This window comes from Agelaius tricolor, unplaced genomic scaffold (genome assembly GCF_023055355.1).
Source record: "Agelaius tricolor isolate 1412-34295 unplaced genomic scaffold, bAgeTri1.0.p SCAF_31, whole genome shotgun sequence".
NCBI lineage: Eukaryota > Metazoa > Chordata > Aves > Passeriformes > Icteridae > Agelaius > Agelaius tricolor.
This window is the reverse complement of record NW_027269291.1, coordinates 779,890-798,499: the sequence shown is the minus strand read 5'-3', so window position 1 is coordinate 798,499 and position 18,610 is coordinate 779,890. Positions and strand designations below refer to the sequence as shown.

General features: G+C 59.7%; 2 protein-coding genes and 3 long non-coding RNA genes across 13 annotated transcripts; 3 read left to right on the top strand and 2 right to left on the bottom strand.

Annotated features, from left to right (window-relative positions):
- The first annotated feature begins 66 nt into the window (after positions 1 to 66).
- On the top strand, positions 67 to 7,184 carry ATP5MC1 (ATP synthase membrane subunit c locus 1). 9 transcript variants are annotated; one of them, XM_071450902.1, is made up of 6 exons: positions 67 to 204; positions 1,552 to 1,600; positions 2,188 to 2,262; positions 3,106 to 3,160; positions 3,503 to 3,617; positions 7,002 to 7,184. In XM_071450902.1, exons 2-6 carry the CDS (start codon positions 1,562 to 1,564, stop codon positions 7,114 to 7,116), a joined length of 399 nt encoding a protein of 132 aa, XP_071307003.1. In that variant the 5' UTR covers positions 67 to 204; positions 1,552 to 1,561; the 3' UTR covers positions 7,117 to 7,184. The 9 variants fall into 9 exon arrangements, with proteins under 9 accessions (XP_071307003.1, XP_071307000.1, XP_071307007.1 ...); XM_071450899.1 differs by lacking the exon at positions 7,002 to 7,184 and adding an exon at positions 6,767 to 6,995; XM_071450906.1 differs by lacking the exon at positions 3,106 to 3,160 and having other exon boundaries at positions 3,451 to 3,617.
- Positions 876 to 1,463, bottom strand: LOC139601703 (uncharacterized). Its single transcript, XR_011682999.1, has 3 exons — positions 1,325 to 1,463; positions 1,232 to 1,256; positions 876 to 990 (listed from the first exon to the last, which is right to left on the bottom strand). It is a non-coding gene; the product is annotated as an uncharacterized lncRNA (long non-coding RNA).
- Positions 3,697 to 5,114, top strand: LOC139601704 (uncharacterized). Its single transcript, XR_011683000.1, has 2 exons — positions 3,697 to 3,959; positions 4,121 to 5,114. It is a non-coding gene; the product is annotated as an uncharacterized lncRNA (long non-coding RNA).
- A 134-nt stretch (positions 7,185 to 7,318) lies between the features above and the next one.
- On the bottom strand, positions 7,319 to 10,964 carry LOC139601702 (uncharacterized). Its single transcript, XR_011682998.1, has 3 exons — positions 9,166 to 10,964; positions 7,664 to 8,429; positions 7,319 to 7,447 (listed from the first exon to the last, which is right to left on the bottom strand). It is a non-coding gene; the product is annotated as an uncharacterized lncRNA (long non-coding RNA).
- A 169-nt stretch (positions 10,965 to 11,133) lies between these two features.
- UBE2Z (ubiquitin conjugating enzyme E2 Z) lies at positions 11,134 to 18,575 on the top strand. Its single transcript, XM_071450890.1, has 7 exons — positions 11,134 to 11,541; positions 12,484 to 12,556; positions 13,465 to 13,652; positions 14,118 to 14,229; positions 15,131 to 15,243; positions 16,857 to 16,947; positions 18,045 to 18,575. Exons 1-7 carry the CDS (start codon positions 11,216 to 11,218, stop codon positions 18,228 to 18,230), a joined length of 1,089 nt encoding a protein of 362 aa, XP_071306991.1. The 5' UTR covers positions 11,134 to 11,215; the 3' UTR covers positions 18,231 to 18,575.
- The last annotated feature ends 35 nt before the right edge of the window (positions 18,576 to 18,610 follow it).

Sequence of the window (18,610 nt, the reverse complement as noted above, 5' to 3'; positions counted from 1 at the left end):
CCGCCCCTCCCCACCCGCCTCCTTCCCGCCATGGCCGGATGCGGGGAGGCGGGGTTTCCTCGGCGCTCGGCCAATGGGGAGGGCGGGCGCGGGCGCGCGCGCGCGGCGGCAGCCAATGGGCGCGGAGGACGCCGGGGGGACACGGCCAAGGTGACGCTGCCCACAGAGCTGCCGCCGCCGCCGGCCCGAGCGGACCCCGCGCAGGTGGGACCCGGCCCGGCCCGGCCCGCCCGTCCCGCGGCTCCCGGGGCTCCTGGACAGAGCCGCGGGCCCGGCCGGTGCTGCTGGGGTGGTGCCCTTCGCTGCCCGGCGGGCGGTGGGGCCTGCGCTGCCCTCGGGGGGTCGTGAGGGCGCCGGTGTAGGAGGGAGGGCGGGAGGAGCTGCCCGGGGCAGGCACCGAGCGGGGATTAACGGGGAGGGAGGGAGGGAGGGAGGGAGGACACGGGGCCGTGCGAGGGCTGAGGGGACAGCCGGGGACACGGAGGGGACGGGGGGGGGCAAAGCCTCGGGGACACGGAGGGGTTAAAGCCTTGGGGACACAGTGAGGACGAAACCTTGGGGACACGGAGGTTAAAGCCGCGGGGACACAGTGGGGCTAAAACCTTGAGGACACGGGGGTTAAAGCTTTGGGGACACAGTGGGGTTAAAGCTTTGGGGACAACTGGGGACACGGGAGGTAAAACCTTGGGGACACAGTGGGGTTAAATCCTTGGGGACAGTTGGGACACGGCGGGGTTAAATCCTTGGGGACACGGCGGGGTTAAATCCTTGGGCACACGGCGGGGTTAAAGCCCCGGGGACAGTTGGTACCAAAGTGGGGTTAAATCCTTGGGGACAGTTGGGGACACGGTGGTGTTAAATCCTTGGGGACATTTGGGACAGGGTGGGGTCAAATCCTTGGGGACACGGCGGGGTTAAAGCCCCGGGGACAGTTGGGGACACAGTGGGGTCAAATCCTTGGGGACATTTGGGACAGGGTGGGGTTAAATCCTTGTGGACGGTTGGGGACACGGTGGGGTTAAAGGCCCAGGGATAGTTGGGGACATGGGAGGTAAAACCTTGGGGACACGGTGGGGTCAAATCCTTGGGGACATTTGGGACACGGTGGGGTTGAATCCTTGGGGACAGTTGGGAACAAAGTGGGGTTAAATCCTCGGGGACATTTGGGGCACTATGGGGTTAAATCCTTGGGGACAGCTGGGGGACACGGTGGGGTCGAATCCTTGGGGACAGTTGGGGCACTATGGGGTTAAATCCTTGGGGACACAGTGGTGTTAAATCCTTGGGGACATTTGGGACACAGTGGGGTTAAATCCTTGGGGACATTTGGGACACAGTGGGGTTAAAGCCCGGCACGGTCAGTGGGACAAAGCCCTGGGGACACAGAGCCGTGCTGGGGACACAACCTTGGGGCCAGTGCCCCGTGCTGGGGACACAGAGGAGCTCAGGGCTGGGTGACCCCGCGGGGCTGGCCTGCTCACAGCAGCACCCGAGTCCTGCTGGTTTGGTTTAAATTAATTTATTTGTGATTTCTGCGGTTTTGTGTTGCAGACCCAGCACAATGCAGGCTCCCGTGGCGCTCCTCAGCTCCCCGGCGCTGGTAGGTGCTGCCCTGGCAGGGAATTCCCGGTGGGAATTATTGGGGAATTGGGGATTTGGGGGGTTCCTCCCCTCCGTTCCCCCTGGCTGGGCTGGGATCCGGGCGGGTTCAGGCTGGCTTTGAGCAGGGAGGGGACAAGGTGACCTCTGGTGACACATGTGAGTGGCTGGCACCGAGCTCAGCCCGGGGCTGCTCCCAGCAGCAGGGCAGGGCTCCCTTGGGTCGCTCAGGAATCCCCTCCTTTCCTGGGAGAAAATGGGGGGAAAATGGGAATAATGGGATTTCTGGGGCTGGCACCTCGCTGTGCTCGGCCTGGGGGCTGTGGGATTGGTCTGAGGGGCTGGAACAGAAACAGCCCCATTGATAACCCCTTATTGTCCAGTTTTGGGTACATTTGGGGTGTTTTGGGGGATTTCAATGCTCCATAGAACACCTGGTTCTGCTGAGGGTTGGGGATGCTGAGCTGTGCTCCCAGGCAAGGCTGCAGGGTCTGGGTTGGGCTGTGGGGAAGGCTGGGGGTGGTTGGGCTGGGCTGGCGTCCCCAGGTGTCCCCAGGTGTCCCCAGTGTCCCTGTCCTGTCCCTGCAGTTCCGCTGCTGCTCCAGGGCTCTGGCCAGGCCCGTGTCCATGGCTGTGTTCAGCAGGCCTGAGGAGAGCGCGCAGGTGAGGCGCCCTGGCCTTGGGCCTCATCCTCACCCTTCATCCTCACCCTTCATCCTCATCCTCATCCCCACCCCTCATCCTCATCCTTCATCCTCACCCTTCATCCTCATCCTCATCCCCACCCTTCATCCCCACCCTTCATCCTCACCCTTCATCCTGATCCCCATCCTGCTCCTTTATCCTCACCCTTCATCCCCACCCTTCATCCTGATCCCCATCCTGCTCCCTCATCCTGCTCCTTCATCCTCACCCTTCATCCTCATCCTTCATCCTCATCCTTCATCCCCTCCCTTTATCCCCACCCTTCATCCTCACCCTTCATCCCCGCCCTTCATCCTCACCCTTCATCCTCACCCTCATCCTTTATCCTCATCCTTCATCCTCATCCTTCATCCTCATCCTCATCCCCTCCCTTCATCCCCACCCTTCATTCTCACCCTTCATCCTGATCCCCATCCTGCTCCCTCACCCTGCTCCTTCATCCTCACCCTTCATCCTCACCCTTCATCCTCACCCTTCATCCTCACCCTTCATCCTGCTCCCTCATCCCCATCCTGCTCCTCATCGTGTTCCCCATCCTGCTCCTTCATCCCCACCCTCATCTTCCATCCTCAGGACTCAATGCCCCCCTTCCCTTGCTGGGTGCCAGCCCTGAGGTGTCCCTGCCCTGTCCCTGCCCTGTCCCCCTGTCTGTCCCCGAGCTGTCACTGGCCTGCCCTGTGCAGCCCTGGCAGCAGTTCCGCTGTCCCCATGTCCCCGAGCTGAACCTGGCTGTCCCTGCCCTGTCCCCTGGTGTGTCCCCATGTCCCTGATGTGTCCCCATGTCCCCGGTGTGTCCCGCAGGTGTCGCTGGCCGCGCAGCAGCCCCGGCGGCAGTTCCGCAGCTCGGCGCTGTCCCTGTCCCCATGTCCCTGAGCTGTCCCCTGCCCTGTCCCCATGTCCCTGAGCTGTCCCCGGTGTGTCCCGCAGGTGTCAATGGCCGTGCCACAGCCCCGGCGGCAGTTCCGCAGCTCGGCACTGTCCCTGTCCCTGATGTGTCCCCATGTCCCTGATGTGTCCCCATGTCCCCGGTGTGTCCCGCAGGTGTCGCTGGCTGTGCCGCAGCTCGGCGCTGTCCCTGTCCCTGATGTGTCCCCATGTCCCTGAGCTGTCCCCATGTTCCTGCCATGTCCCCGGTGTGTCCCGCAGGTGTCACTGGCCGTGCAGCCCCGGCGGCAGTTCCGCAGCTCGGCGCTGTCCCGGGACATCGACACGGCCGCCAAGTTCATCGGGGCCGGCGCCGCCACCGTGGGCGTGGCGGGCTCGGGGGCGGGGATCGGCACCGTGTTCGGGAGCCTCATCATCGGATACGCCAGGTACGGGGACACGGGGACACGGGGACGGACAGGGGGACACAGGGACGGACAGGGGGACACAGGGACAGACAGGGGGACAGGGGGACAGACAGGGGGACACAGGGACAGACAGGGGGACAGGGACGGACAGGGACAGACAGGGGGACAGGGACAGACAGGGGATTGGTGCCGTGTTCGGGAGCCTCATCATCGGATACGCCAGGTACGGGGACAGGGACGGACAGGGGGACACAGGGACAGACAGGGGGACAGGGACAGACAGGGACAGACAGGGACAGACAGGGGGACAGGGACAGACGGGATCGGCACCGTGTTTGGGAGCCTCATCATCGGATACGCCAGGTACGGGGACACGGGGACGGACAGGGGGACAGGGATGGACAGGGGGACAGGGACGGACAGGGGGACACGGGGACGGACAGGGGGACACAGGGACAGACAGGGGGACATGGGGGACAGGGGATTGGCGCCGTGTTCGGGAGCCTCATCATCGGATACGCCAGGTGGGACTGCCCCCGGAACCGGGATTTGGGGCCATTCCCTGGGATTTTGAGCCATTCCCCAGGGTTTTGGGCCATTCCCCAGGATTTGGGGCCATTCCCCAGGATTTTGGGCCATTCTCCAGGGTTTTGGGCCATTCCCAGGATTTGGGGCCATTCCCCAGGATTTTGGGGCCATTCCTTGGGATTTGGGGCCGGCTCTGCATGGGGGTATGGAACAGGATGGGTGTTAAGCACTTGGGATATCAAATGGGTGTGTGGTGCAACATTCCCTTAAAAATGGTCCCCATTCCCTTAAAAATTCATCCCCTATTCCCCTAAAAATTCATCCCCCATTCCCCTAAAAATGGTCCCCTCTTCTCTTAGAAACCCCCATTATTTTATTAAACTAACACATTCTATTGAAACAATCAATTTTTCTCTTACAATAATCCATTTATTTAAATAATCCCTTCTTCTCTTAAAGAGAATCCACTGTTGTGTTAGAACCAATGCACTCTCTAAAAAATTATTCTAATAAAACAGTGCTATTGGCTTAGCTTAATAAATTCTATTAAAATAATCTTTATTATTCTATTAAAATAATTACTTTGTTAGGGTAATCCATTCTATTAACGTGGTTATTCTCTTAAAATAATCCACTAACATTCAATTAAATATTCAATTAAAATAATCCAATAATATTTTTTAAATAATTAATTCTTCTATTAAATTAATCCATTACTCTATTAATTGTTTGAATGCACCCTCCAGCTGATTCCCAACTCCCCTCTGGAAGGAATTGCAGGAATTGCAGCTTGGAGCCACCAGGTGCCAGCCAAATCCAGGGTTTAACATCCCTGGAAAGAGGGAAAAACCCCGGATATCCCATCCCATCCTGTGCCACCTTAACATCCTGAAAAGAGGGAAAAACCCCGGATATCCCATCCCATCCTGTGCCATTCTAACATCCCTGGAAAGAGGGAAAACCCCGGATATCCCATCCCATCCTGTGCCACCTTAACATCCTGAAAAGAGGGAAAACCTGGGATCTCCCATCCCATCCTGTGCCATTCTAACATCCCGAAAAGAGGGGAAAACCTGGGATCTCCCATCCCATCCTGTGCCATTTTAACATCCCTGGAAAGAGAGAAAACCCTGGATCTCCCATCCCATCCCATCCCATCCCATCCCATCCCATCCCATCCCATCCCATCCCATCCCATCCCATCCCATCCCATTGATTCCATCCCATCCCATCCCATCCCATCCCATGGATCCCATCCCGCCCCATGGATCCCATCCCATCCCACCCCATTGATCCCATCCCACCCCATGGATCCCATCCCATCCCATCCCATCCCACCCCATTGATCCCATCCCATCCCATCCCACCCCATGGATCCCATCCCGCCCCATGGATCCCATCCCATCCCACCCCATTGATCCCATCCCGTCCCATTGATCCCATCTCACCCCATGGATCCCATCCCACCCCATGGATCCCATCCCACCCCATGGATCCCACCCCATCCCATCCCAGCTGCTCCTGCACAGCCACGGCTCGGGGCTGCCCTGGGGCTCGTTCCCTGCATTTATTCTCTGGTGTTATTCCCTGGATTTATTCCCTGGTCTGGGGAATTCCTGGTGTTATTCCCTGGAGTTATTCCCTGGTTTGGGGCATTGTTCCCTGGTCTGGGGATTTCCTGGTGTTATTCCCTGGAGTTATTCCCTGGTTTCATTCCCTGACTCTGGGCTGGTTTGGGACATGATTCCCTGTTTTAATTCCCCCTGGTTTGGGGCATCATTCCCCGTTCCCCGTTCCCCATTCCCATTTCCCTTCCCCATCCCCATTTTCCCATTCCCATTCCCATTCTCTGTTCCCATTTCCAGGAATCCACCCCTGAAGCAGCAGCTCTTCTCCCCCATTCCCATTTTCCCATTCCCATTCCCATTTTCCCATTCCCATTTTTCCTCACTCTATTCCCATTCCCATTTTTTCTCTCTATTCCCATTCCAGGAACCCCTCTCTGAAGCAGCAGCTCTTCTCCCCCATCCCCATCCCCATTCCCATTTTCCCATTCCCATTTTTCCTCACTCTATTCCCATTCCCATTCCCAGGAACCCCTCTCTGAAGCAGCAGCTCTTCTCCCCCATTCCCATTTTCCCATTCCCATTTTCCCATTCCCATTTTCCCATTCCCATTCCCATTTTTTCTCACTCTATTCCCATTCCCATTCCCATTTTTTCTCTCTGTTCCCATTCCAGGAACCCCTCTCTGAAGCAGCAGCTCTTCTCCCCTATCCCCATTCCCATTTTTTCTCACTCTATTCCCATTTCCATTTTCCCATTCCCATTTTTTCTCACTCTGTTCCCATTCCAGGAACCCCTCTCTGAAGCAGCAGCTCTTCTCCCCCATTCCCATTCCCATTTTCCCATTCCCATTTTCCCATTTTTTCTCACTCTGTTCCCATTTTCAGGAACCCCTCTCTGAAGCAGCAGCTCTTTTCCCCCATTCCCATTTTCCCATTCCCATTCCCATTTTCCCATTTTTCCTCACTCTATTCCCATTCCCATTCCAGGAACCCCTCTCTGAAGCAGCAGCTCTTCTCCCCCATTCCCATTTTCCCATTCCCATTTTTCCTCACTCTATTCCCATTCCCATTCCAGGAACCCCTCTCTGAAGCAGCAGCTCCTGTCCCCCATCCCCATGTTCCCATTCCCATTTTTTCTCTCTATTCCCATTTCCAGGAACCCCTCTCTGAAGCAGCAGCTCTTCTCCCCCATTCCCATTCCCATTTTCCCATTTTTCCTCTCTATTCCCATTCCAGGAACCCCTCTCTGAAGCAGCAGCTCTTCTCCCCCATTCCCATTTTCCCATTTTTTCTCTCTGTTCCCATTCCAGGAACCCCTCTCTGAAGCAGCAGCTCTTCTCCTACGCCATCCTGGGCTTTGCCCTCTCCGAGGCCATGGGGCTCTTCTGTCTGATGGTGGCATTCCTGATCCTCTTCGCCATGTGACATCCCAGGGACAGCCCCTGCTGCTGCTCCTCCTCTCCTGCCAGTAAACCACGCGTTTCTCTACACAATTCCCTGCTCTGGGCTCATTTTTGGGGGGTTTTTGGCCTTTATTTTTCACCTTCCTGGGGGGAGAATCCCCAGCTGTGGGGTGGGAGTGGGAATGGGGAGAGAGGAAAATGGAATCAGAGTCAAATCTGGAAAAAATCCCCCCAAATCTGGGCCTTGGGAAAACAGAGATTTGGGGTTGGGATGGAATTGCCAGAGGAAACTCCATGGATTTCTCTATGGAATTATTCCCTGTTCTGGGCTGTTTTTTGCCTTTATTTTTCACCTTCTGGGGTGGAAAATCCCAGCTGTGGGATGGGAGTGGGAACGGGGAGAGAGGAAAATGGAATCAGAGTCAAATCTGGAAAAATTCCCCCCAAATCTGGGCCTTGGGAAAACAGAGATTGGGGTTGGGTGTTGGGATGGAATTGCCAGAGGAAACCATGGATTTCTCTATGGAATTATTCCCTGTTCTGGGCTTTTTTTTTCCTTTATTTTTCACCTTCCTGGGGAGATTTGGGGTGGAAAATCCCCAGCTGTGGGGTGGGAATGGGGAAGAGAGGAAAATGAAGGTGGAGCCAACTGAAATCTGCAGAAATTCCCCCCAAATCTGGGCCTTGGGAAAACAGAGATTTGGGGTTGGGGTTGGGATGGAATTGCCAGAGGAAACCATGGATTTCTCTATGGAATTATTCCCTGTTCTGGGCTGGTTTTTGCCTTTATTTTTCACCTTCCTGGGGGGAGAATCCCCAGCTGTGGGGTGGGAGTGGGAACGGGAAGAGAGGAAAATGGAATCGGAGTCAAATCTGGAAAAATTCCCCCCAAATCTGGGCCTTGGGAAAACAGAGATTTGGGGTTGGGTGTTGGGATGGAATTGCCAGAGGAAACCATGGATTTCTCTATGGAATTATTCCCTGCTCTGGGCCTTTTTTTTGCCTTTATTTTTCACCTTCCTGGAGAGATTTGGGGTGGAAAATCCCCAGCTGTGGGATGGGAATGGGAAGAGAGGAAAATGAAGGTGGAGCCAACTCAAATCTGCAGAAATTCCCCCCAAATCTGGGCCCTCTGAGAAAACAGAGGTTGGGGTTTGGTTTTGGGGCTGGGATTCCCAGAGGAAACCATGGATGTCTCTACAGAAATCGCTGTTTTTGGGGGTTTTTTTGTCTTTACTTTTTACCTTCTGGGGGAGATTTTGGGTGGAAAATCCTCAAGTGGAACCCGACGATGGAGTGAACTCAAATCTGCAGAAATGGCCCCAAATCTGGGCCCTGGGAAAACCAAGCTCCATCAGGAGAGGGTTGGGGTGGATGCTGGGGAGAATTCCTGGGAATCCCATCCCTGGAATGTCCCTGGGTGCGACATTCCAGGTCCCTCCCCTCCCAAATTCCCAGGAATCCCGGGAATTCTCAGCTCTGGAGCTCCCCAGGTCCCTGCTCAGAGCAGAATTCCCACAAATCCCCGGAGCTGAGGGATTTCAGCCCCGGCCGGTCCCTGCCTCATCGCCCTGAAAGCCTGGGGCCGGTCAGGGAGGAGAAATTCCCAAATCCCACCCAAATCCCACCCAGATCCGACCCAAATCCCACCCAGATCCCAGGATTTTGGGAGAGGTCGAGTTGGATTCCCACCCAAATCCCACCCAAATCCCACCCAAATCCCACCCAAATCCCAGGATTTTGGGAGAGGTCGAGTTGGATTCCCACCCAAATCCCACCCAGATCCCACCCAAATCCCACCCAGATCCCTTGGGGATTTTGGGAGAGGTGGAGTTGGATTCCCACCCAAATCCCACCAAGATCCCACCCAGATCCCACCCAAATCCCACCCAAATCCCACCCAGATCCCACCCAGATCCCACCCAAATCCCAGGATTTTGGGAGAGGTCGAGTTGGATTCCCACCCAGATCCCACCCAAATCCCACCCAGATCCCACCCAAATTCCAGGATTTTGGGAGAGGCGGCCGCGCCCTTCAGGAAAGGGAGCCCGGAGCGAGCTTGGCTCGTTACCTGCTTGGAGTAATTAAATTAATTAATGCAGCCACTCCTCTGCCCAGAGCCGCGGGGCAGCGGCCGTGACCTCCCTGGGAATGGGAACACGGGGATGGGAATGGGACACGGGGATGGGAATGGGACACGGGGATGGGAATGGGACACGGGAATGGGACACGGGGATGGGAATGGGACACGGGGATGGGAATGGGACACGGGGAATGGGACACAGGGAATGGGACACGGGGATGGGAATGGGACACAGGGAATGGGAATGGGACACGGGGATGGGAATGGGAACACGGGGATGGGAATGGGACACGGGGATTGGTGGCTCTGTTTGGGGACATTCCTGGGGACATTCGTGGGAATGGGACATGGGAAATGGGACACAGGGATTGGTGGATCTGTTTGGGGACATTCCTGGGAATGGGAAGGGGACACATGGAATGGGACACGGGGATGGGTGGCTCTGTCTGGGGACATTCTTGGGGACATTCCTGGGAATGGGAACATGGGGAATGGTGGCTCTGTTTGGGGACATTCCTGGGAATGGGAATGGGACACAGGGATGGGAATGGGACACAGGGAATGGTGGCTCTGTTTGGGGACATTCCTGGGAATGGGAATGGGACACAGGGAATGGGACACGGGGATTGGTGGCTCTGTTTGGGGAAATTCCTGGGGACATTCCTGGGAATGGGACATGAGGATTGGTGGCTCTGTTTGGGGACATTCCTGGGAATGGGACATGGGGATTGGTGGCTCTGTTTGGGGACATTCTTGGGGACATTCCTGGGAATGGGACACAGGGAATGGTGGCTCTGTTTGGGGACATTCCTGGGAATGGGAAGGGGACACGGGAAACAGGACACAGGGAATGGGACACAGGGATGGGTGGCTCTATTTAGGGACATTCTTGGAGACATTCCTGGGAATGGGACACAGGGAATGGTGACTCTGTTTGGGGACGTTCCTGGGGACATTTCTGGGAATGGAACACAGGGATGGGAATGGGACACATGGAATGGGACACGGGGAATGGTGCCTCTGTTTGGGGACGTTCCTGGGGACATTCCTGGGAATGGGACACGGGGAATGGGGCGCAGGGATGGATGAATGAATTCCTGAAGTGCCTGAGGAGAGCTGGGCTCAGCAATCTCCAAGGTTTGGAGGAAGGTTTGGCTGCGGAAACAGAAGGGACTGGGAGAGAATTCCCTGGATTGTGTGTCCCCAGAACAACAACAACAACAACAACAACAACAACAACAACAACAACAACACTGTTACCTGGGCTGGGTTACAGTAATCCGAGAATGGGATACAGAACTCCTGCGAATGGGAAACAGAATTCCCAGGAAATGGGGTACAGAATTCCCGGGATACAGAATTCCTGCTGTCCCCAGGATGGGATGCAGCCCTGGCACAGCTGCCCAGGCCCCTGGAGGGGCCAAAAGCCAGAGGGGAGGTGACACCTGGGGACACGGTGAGCGGTGGTTGGGTGTGGTGATCCTGGGACCAGCGAGAATCCCGGCAGGAAAGGATCCCGCGGGATGATCCCGAATGGGAAAGGATCCCGCGGGATGATCCCGAATGGGAAAGGATCCCGCGGGATGATCCCGGCCCTGCCGGATCCCCCCAATCCCCCCCTGCCGTCCCTCAGAGTTGTCCAAAGGCTCTTGGAGCTCCAGCAGCCCTGGGGCTGTGCCCGTTCCCCGGCGAGGGCCGATCCCGGAGGATTTTCCCACCCTTTTTGCTCCTATAACCCCGCCGTTCCCATAAAACCCCAAATTCCCCCAAAACCCAGAATTCTCCAAAACCCCAAATTCCCCAAAAAAACCCAAATTCCCCAAACCCTCCACTTCCCGTTCCCCCCTCCGGCTCCCCGGGCCTCCCGCTCGCCAGGGGGCGCTGTGGCGGTGTCTCCCTCCCCGTCCCCCCTTGCGGAGGAGCCCCTCCCGCCGCCGCTCGGTGGTGCCGGGGGCGGGGAGCGTGGGCGGCGCGGGGCCGCTCTGGCCGCGCGCCTCGGTGGTGCGGAGTCCCGGAAGCGGCGCGGGCCGAGGCCGCAATGGCGGAGAGCCCGGCGGCCGAGGACGCGGCCCCGGCCCCGGCCGCGGTGCTGGCGGCGGGCGGCGGCGGCAGCGCCTCCCCCAGCGCCGCCGGCTCCGCGGGCACCCCCGGCGTGTTCATCCCCGCCGAGCTCTGGGCGGCCGCGGGCTTCGGCGCGGCCGCGGCGCCCGGCACCGGCGTGGCCCCCGGTAGCGGCGGCGCCCCGATGGCGGCGGCGGCGGCGGGGGCCGCGCTCCTCACGCACTCCGCCTTCTGGGACCCCACGGTCAGCGGCGACTGGGACAGCGAGCGGCCCAGCCCGGCCTGCCTGCTGCGGATCAAACGGTGAGCGGAGCGGGACCGGGACCGGCAGCGGGACCGGGACCGGCAGCGGGACCGGAACCGGCAGCGCGGGGCCCGGGCACGGAGCGCGGCGCGGGCGTTCGGCTCGGCCCCGCGGCCGGTAACGGGCCCTGCGCCGCACCGGGCACCGGGTACCGGGCACGGGCCTGGGGACAGCGCCGGGCCCTGCCGGTGTCCCGGGACAAACACGGGGACGGGTCCTGGCCCTTCCCGGTGTCCCGGGACAAACACGGGCATGGGTCCCGACCCTTCCCGGTGTCCCGGGACAAACACGGGGACGGGTCCCGGCCCTTCCCGGTGTCCCGGGACAAACACGGGGACAGGTCCCGGCCCTTCCCTGTGTCCCGGGGTTCTCCCATAGAGGTTTGGGTTGGGAGGGTCCTTGGGCAGGGACACTTTGCTCTGTCCCAGGGAATTCCCAGACTGGATCCCCTGGAATTCCCGCCCGGGATCCTCCTGGAATTCCCAGCCCGGGAATATCCCGGGAAAGGCCGGGCAGGGAGAGGTGAAACCCCCCCCTCACCTGAGGGAACCCGGGACGAGCTCCCGGCGGAATTCACGGCCGGAACTTTGTTGGATTTTCAGTTTCATTGGAGTTCCTGGTGCTGGAGGCGGGGAAATTCCATGGGGGAAATTCCAGGGGGGATTCCCGAGGATTCCAGGGGGCATTCCAGTCATGATTCCTGAGAATTCCGGCCAGGATTCCCGAGGGTTCCAGTCATGATTCCTGAGGATTCCTGCTGGGATTCCCGAGGATTCCCGGGAGTGCTCTGGAATGCCTGGGCTGCCTTTGGGGCTCAGCTCAAGGGTCTCGCCCAGAGCCGGCACCAAAGCTCCCCAGTCCCGGTTTAACTCCCGGTTTAAATCCCCATTCCCGGCCCATTCCCGGCCCATTCCCGGCTCATTCCCGTTTCCCTTTCCCAGGGATATCATGTCCATCTACAAGGAGCCGCCCCCGGGGATGTTCGTCGTGCCCGACCCCCACGACATGACCAAGGTGAGGAACCCTCGGGTGCTCCCGTCCCCAAACCCCGGCTGGAATCGCCCTGGGCAGGGCCCGGATTCCCGGGATGGGGGTGGGATCCAGGGGTCTGGGAATGCTGAGGGGTCTGGGGAATGTTGGAGCCATGGAGGGTTTGGGAATGCTGGGGGATTTGGGGAATGCTGGAGCCATGGAGGGTTTGGGAATGCTGAAGAGTTCGGGAACGCTGGAGGGTCTGGGAATGTGGGAGGGTCTGGGAACTCTGGAGTCATGGAGGGTCTGGGAGCACCAGAGGGTTTGGAAACTCTGGAGGGTTTGGGAATGCTGGAGGGTTTGGGAACTCTGAAGGGTTTGGGAATGCTGGAGGGTTTGGGAGCCCCAGAGGGTCTGGGAATGCTGGAGCCATGGAGGATCTGGGAATGCTGGAGGATTCAGGAACTCTGGGGGATTGGGGAGCGCCACAGGGCTCGGGAATGCTGCAGGATTTGGGAGCCCTGGAAGGGTCAGGAATGCCACAGGGTCTGGGAATGCTGAAGCTGTGGAGGGTCGGGGAACTCTGTAGGGTTTGGGAACTCTGAAGGGTTTGGGAACTCTGGAGGGTTTGGGAACTCTGGAGGGTTTGGGAGCCCCAGAGGGTTTGGGAGCTCGGGAGGATCCGGGAACGCCGCAGGGTTTGGGAGCCCCAGAGGGTTTGGGAGCCCCAGAGGGTTTGGGAACTCTGTAGGGTTTGGGAGCCCCAGAGGGTTTGGGAACTCTGTAGGGTTTGGGAACGCTGCAGGGTTTGGGAACTCTGAAGGGTTTGGGAATACCGCAGGGTTTGGGAGCCCCAGAGGGTTTGGGAACGCTGCAGGGTTTGGGAACTCTGGAGGGTTTGGGAGCTCGGGAGGATCCGGGAACGCCGCAGGGCTGGGGTGTCCCCGCAGATCCACGCGCTGATCACGGGCCCGTTCGACACCCCCTACGAGGGCGGCTTCTTCCTGTTCCTGTTCCGCTGCCCGCCCGATTACCCCATCCACCCACCCCGCGTCAAGCTCATGACCACGGGCAACAACACCGTCAGGTTCAACCCCAACTTCTACCGCAACGGCAAGGTCTGCCTCAGCATCCTGGGGTAAGCTGGGTTTAAAGATGTGCCACAGCATCCTGGGGTAAGCTGGGCCTAGGGGCTGCCTCAGCATCCTGGGGTAAGCTGGGTTTAGGGGCTGCCTCAGCATCCTGGGGTAAGCTGGGTTTAAAGATTTGCCACAGCATCCTGGGGTAAGCTGGGCCTAAAGGGCTGCCTCAGCATCCTGGGGTAAGCTGGGCCTAGGGGCTGCCTCAGCATCCTGGGGTAAGCTGGGTTTAAAGATGTGCCTCAGCATCCTGGGGTAAGCCGGGCCTAGGGCGAGGCTGAGCTCAGGCTCTTGCTCCCGGCTGAGCACAGACAGAAGGACAGCGCAGTTTAGGCCGTGCTGGGGAAGTTCAGGTCCAGCTGAGGTGCCAGGGTCAGGCCCAGCTGTGCTCCCCGGGTCCCTGGGTTCTGCTGTGGGGGGGGACAGTGCTGCTGGTTAATTAGTGACTCAGTTAATTGGCCCAGCACGTGGACAGGCCCGGCCTGGAGCCCGGCCCAGAGCATCTCGTCAGTGCTGATCTCCATCCAGTCCCTGATGACAGAGAACCCCTACCACAATGAGCCCGGCTTCGAGCAGGTCAGGCTGGGCTGGGACCGGCTGGGAACCCGGGCTGGGACTGGGAACCCGGGCTGGGACTGGGATTGCAGACTGGAACTGGGATTACAGACTGGAACTGGGATTGCAGGCTGGGACTGACTGGGAACCCGGGCTGGGACTGGGATGGCAGCCTGGAACTGGGATTACAGACTGGAACTGGGATTGCAGGCTGGGACTGGGATTGCAGGCTGGGACTGGCTGGGAACCCAGGCTGGGAATGACTGGGATTGCAGCCTGGAACTGGGATTGCAGGCTGGGACTGACTGGGATATGGGCTGGGACTGACTGGGATACGGGCTGGGACTGACTGGGATTGCAGGCTGGGACTTGACTGGGAACCCAGCCTAGAACTGGGATTTTGGGCTGGGACTAACTGGGATACGGTCTTGGACTGACTGGGAACCCAGGCTAGAACTGGGATTGCAGGCTGGGACTAACTGGGATTGCAGGCTGGAGTTGATTGGGAACCCAGCCTGGAACTGACTGGGAACCCAGCCTAGAACTGGGATTGCAGGCTGGGACTAACTGGGATTGCAGCCTAGAACTGACTGGGATTGCAGGCTGGAGTTGGCTGGGAACCCAGCCTAGAACTGGGATTACAGGCTGGGACTGAAGTTCCAGGCTGGAACTGGCTGGGATTGCAGGCTGGGAATGGCTGGGATCCCAGCCTGGAATTAACTGGGATCCCAGCCTGGAATTAACTGGGATCCCAGCCTGGAATTAACTGGGATCCCAGCCTGGAATTAACTGGGATCCCAGCCTGGAATTAACTGGGATCCCAGCCTGGAATTAACTGGGATCCCAGCCTGGAACTGGGCCCTGGACAGGTCAGGCCTGGTTAGGCCGGGCTCTGCCCTGTGCTGACCCTCCGTGTCCCCAGGAGCGGCACCCCGGGGACAGCAAGAACTACAACGAGTGCATCCGGCACGAGACCATCCGCGTGGCCGTGTGTGACATGCTGGAGGGAAAGTGCCCCTGCCCCGAGCCCCTGCGGTACGGACACGGGGACAGGGGGACACTGGGGGGACACCGGGGGCATGGGGACACTGGGGGGACACTGGGGACATGAGGACAGTGGGGGGAAAGTTCCCCTGCCCCAAGCCCCTGCGGTACGGACAGACAGGGGGACATGGGGACACTGGGGGGACACCAGGGGCATGGGGACATTGGGGACACTGGGGACATGGGCACACCGGGGACGGACACCAGGGATGGGGACATTGGGGACAGTGGGGGGAAAGTGCCCCTGCCCTGAGCCCCTGGGTACGGATGGACAGGGGGACATGGGGACACGGGGACAGACACCAGGGATGGGGACACAAGGACACCGGGGACATGGGGACACTGGGGGGAAAGTGCCCCTGCCCCAAGCCCCTGCGGTATGGACAGACAGAGGGACACTGGGGGGACATGGGGACAGTGGGGGGAAAGTGCCCCTGCCCCGAGCCCCTGGGTACAGATGGACACTGGGGGAGTCTGTCCCCTCTCTGGGCTCTGTCCCTGTCCTGGGCTCTGTCCCCTCCCTGGGCTCTGTCCCCTGCCCTGGGCTCTGTCCCCTGCCCTGGCTCTGTCCCCTGCCCTGGGCTCTGTCCCCTCCCTGGGCTCTGTCCCCTCCCTGTCCCTGTCCCCTCCCTGTCCCTGTCCCTGCCCTGGGCTCTGTCCCTGCCCTGTCTCTGTCCCTGCCCTGGGCTCTGTCCCCTCCCTGGGCTCTGTCCCCTCCCTGGGCTCTGTCCCCTCTCTGGGCTCTGTCCCTGTCCTGGGCTCTGTCCCTGCCCTGGGCTCTGTCCCTGCCCTGGGCTCTGTCCCCTCCCTGGCTCTGTCCCCTCCCTGGGCTCTGTCCCTGCCCTGGGCTCTGTCCCTGCCCTGGGCTCTGTCCCCTCCCTGGGCTCTGTCCCTGCCCTGGGCTCTGTCCCTGCCCTGGGCTCTGTCCCCTCCCTGGGCTCTGTCCCCTCCCTGGGCTCTGTCCCCTCTCTGGGCTCTGTCCCTGTCCTGGGCTCTGTCCCTGTCCTGGGCTCTGTCCCTGCCCTGGGCTCTGTCCCCTCCCTGGCTCTGTCCCCTCCCTGGGCTCTGTCCCTGCCCTGGGCTCTGTCCCTGCCCTGGGCTCTGTCCCCTCCCTGGGCTCTGTCCCTGTCCTGGGCTCTGTCCCCTCCCTGTCCCTGTCCCTGCCCTGGGCTCTGTCCCCTGCCCTGGGCTCTGTCCCCTCCCTGGGCTCTGTCCCTGCCCTGTCTCTGTCCCTGCCCTGGGCTCTGTCCCCTCCCTGGGCTCTGTCCCCTCCCTGGGCTCTGTCCCCTCCCTGGGCTCTGTCCCTGTCCTGGGCTCTGTCCCTGTCCTGGGCTCTGTCCCTGTCCTGGGCTCTGTCCCTGCCCTGGGCTCTGTCCCTGCCCTGGGCTCTGTCCCCTCCCTGGGCTCTGTCCCTGTCCTGGGCTCTGTCCCCTCCCTGTCCCTGTCCCTGCCCTGGGCTCTGTCCCCTGTCTGGGCTCTGTCCCCTCCCTGGCTCTGTCCCTGCCCTGTCTCTGTCCCTGCCCAGGCCGTGCCAGCAGGACAGGGGTGGCCCCCCTGTGTCCCCACGGGCCATGGTGACCGTGGTGTCCCCTGTCTGTCCCCAGGGGTGTGATGGAGAAATCCTTCATGGAGTACCTGGACTTCTACGAGGGCGTCTGCAAGGAGAGGCTGCACCTGCAGGGCCAGACCATGCAGGTGAGGGGGGCACAGCTGGGGCACAGCTGGGGACACATGTGGGGCACAGCTGGGCATGGGGACAGAGCTGGGCATGGGGCTGAGCCTGGACAGATGTGCCTGGACAGATGTGCAGCACTGGGGCAATTCAGGGATGGGATCCACGTTCTCCAGGGGGAGTTTCAGGATCTTGTCCAGGGGAATTTCAGGATCCTCTCCAGGGGGAATTCAAGGGTGGGATCCATGTCACCAGGGAGAGTTTCAGGATCCTGTCCAGGGTGATTTCAGGATCCTGTCCTGGGGGAATTTGAGGATCCTCTACAGAGGGAGTTCCAGGATCCTTCCCAGTGGAATTTCATCATCCTCTCCCCCCAGGCTGGGATTTCCCTGTGGAATTCTCCCCGTCCCCTCTCCCAGAGCCCCCCCACCCCTCACCCCTCTCCGTTTATTTCCCTTTCCCCCCTCACCCCTGTCAGTTTTTCCCTTTCCCCTCTCCCCCTGTCCATTTTTCCCCTTTTTCCCCCTCACCCCTGTCCGTTTATTCCCTTTTCCCCCTCACCCCTATCAGTTTTCCCCCTCACCCCTGTCCGTTTATTCCCCTTCCCCTCTCACCCCTGTCCATTTATTTCCCCCTTTTCCCCCCCTCACCCCTGTCCAATTATTTCCCTTTCCCCCTCCCCCCTGTCCATTTCTCCCCTTTCCCCTCTCACCCCTGTCCATTTTCCCCTTTTTCCTCTCCCCCTGTCCATTTTTTCCCTTTCCCTCTCACCCCTGTTTATTCCCCTTCCCCTCTCCCCCCTGTCCATTTTCCCCTTTTCCCCCTCACCCCTGTCTGTTTATTCCCCTTTTTCCCCTCACTCCTGTCAGTTTTCCCCCCTCACCCCTGTCCATTTTTCCCCTTTTCCCCTCACCCCTGTCCATTTTCCCCTTTCCCCCTCACCCCTGTCCGTTTATTTCCCTTTCCCCCTCACCCCTGTCCATTTATTCCCCTTTCTCTCTCACCCCTGTCCATTTTCCCCCTTTCCCCCTCACCCCTGTCCATTTATTCCCCTTTCCCTCTTCCCCCCTGTCCATTTTCCCCTTTCCCCCTCTCACCCCTGTCCTTTCCCCCTTTCCAGGACCCTTTTGGGGAGAAGCGCGGGCACTTTGATTACCAGGCGCTGCTGGGGCGGCTGCAGGCGCTGCGGGCGCGGCTGCAGGAGCGGCAGCAGCAGCAGCAGCAGCAGCAGGACAGCGCCGAGATGGACTCGGAGAGCAGCTCCTCGGAGCCCGAGCCCGAGCCCCAGGGCTGCCCCCGGGCCTAGGAGGGCCCGGCCCGGCCGGGACTGCGGCGGCACAGCCGGGCCGGGGCGGGGAGAGCCGCGGGCTCCTCCCTCCATCCCTGCCTCCACCCCGAGGATTCCCCGAGGAGAATTCCCAAAAAAGAGACAAAGCCCAGCTCGGGACAGGCTCCTCTTGGACAAAGGTACTTCCTGGCATGTGGCATCAGGTTGTTTTTGGGGTTTTTTGGACGACACCTACACTGGCTGGGGTTCTTTTGGTTTTTTGGGTTTTTTTTTTGGTTTTTTTGTTTTGTTTTGGATTTTTTTTTCCAGGTTTTTATTTTTTTTTCCCTCCGTTCGATTAAAGAATGAGCTCTAGACTGCAAATCCTTGAGAGCTTTTGTGCTCCTGGGCAGGGAGGG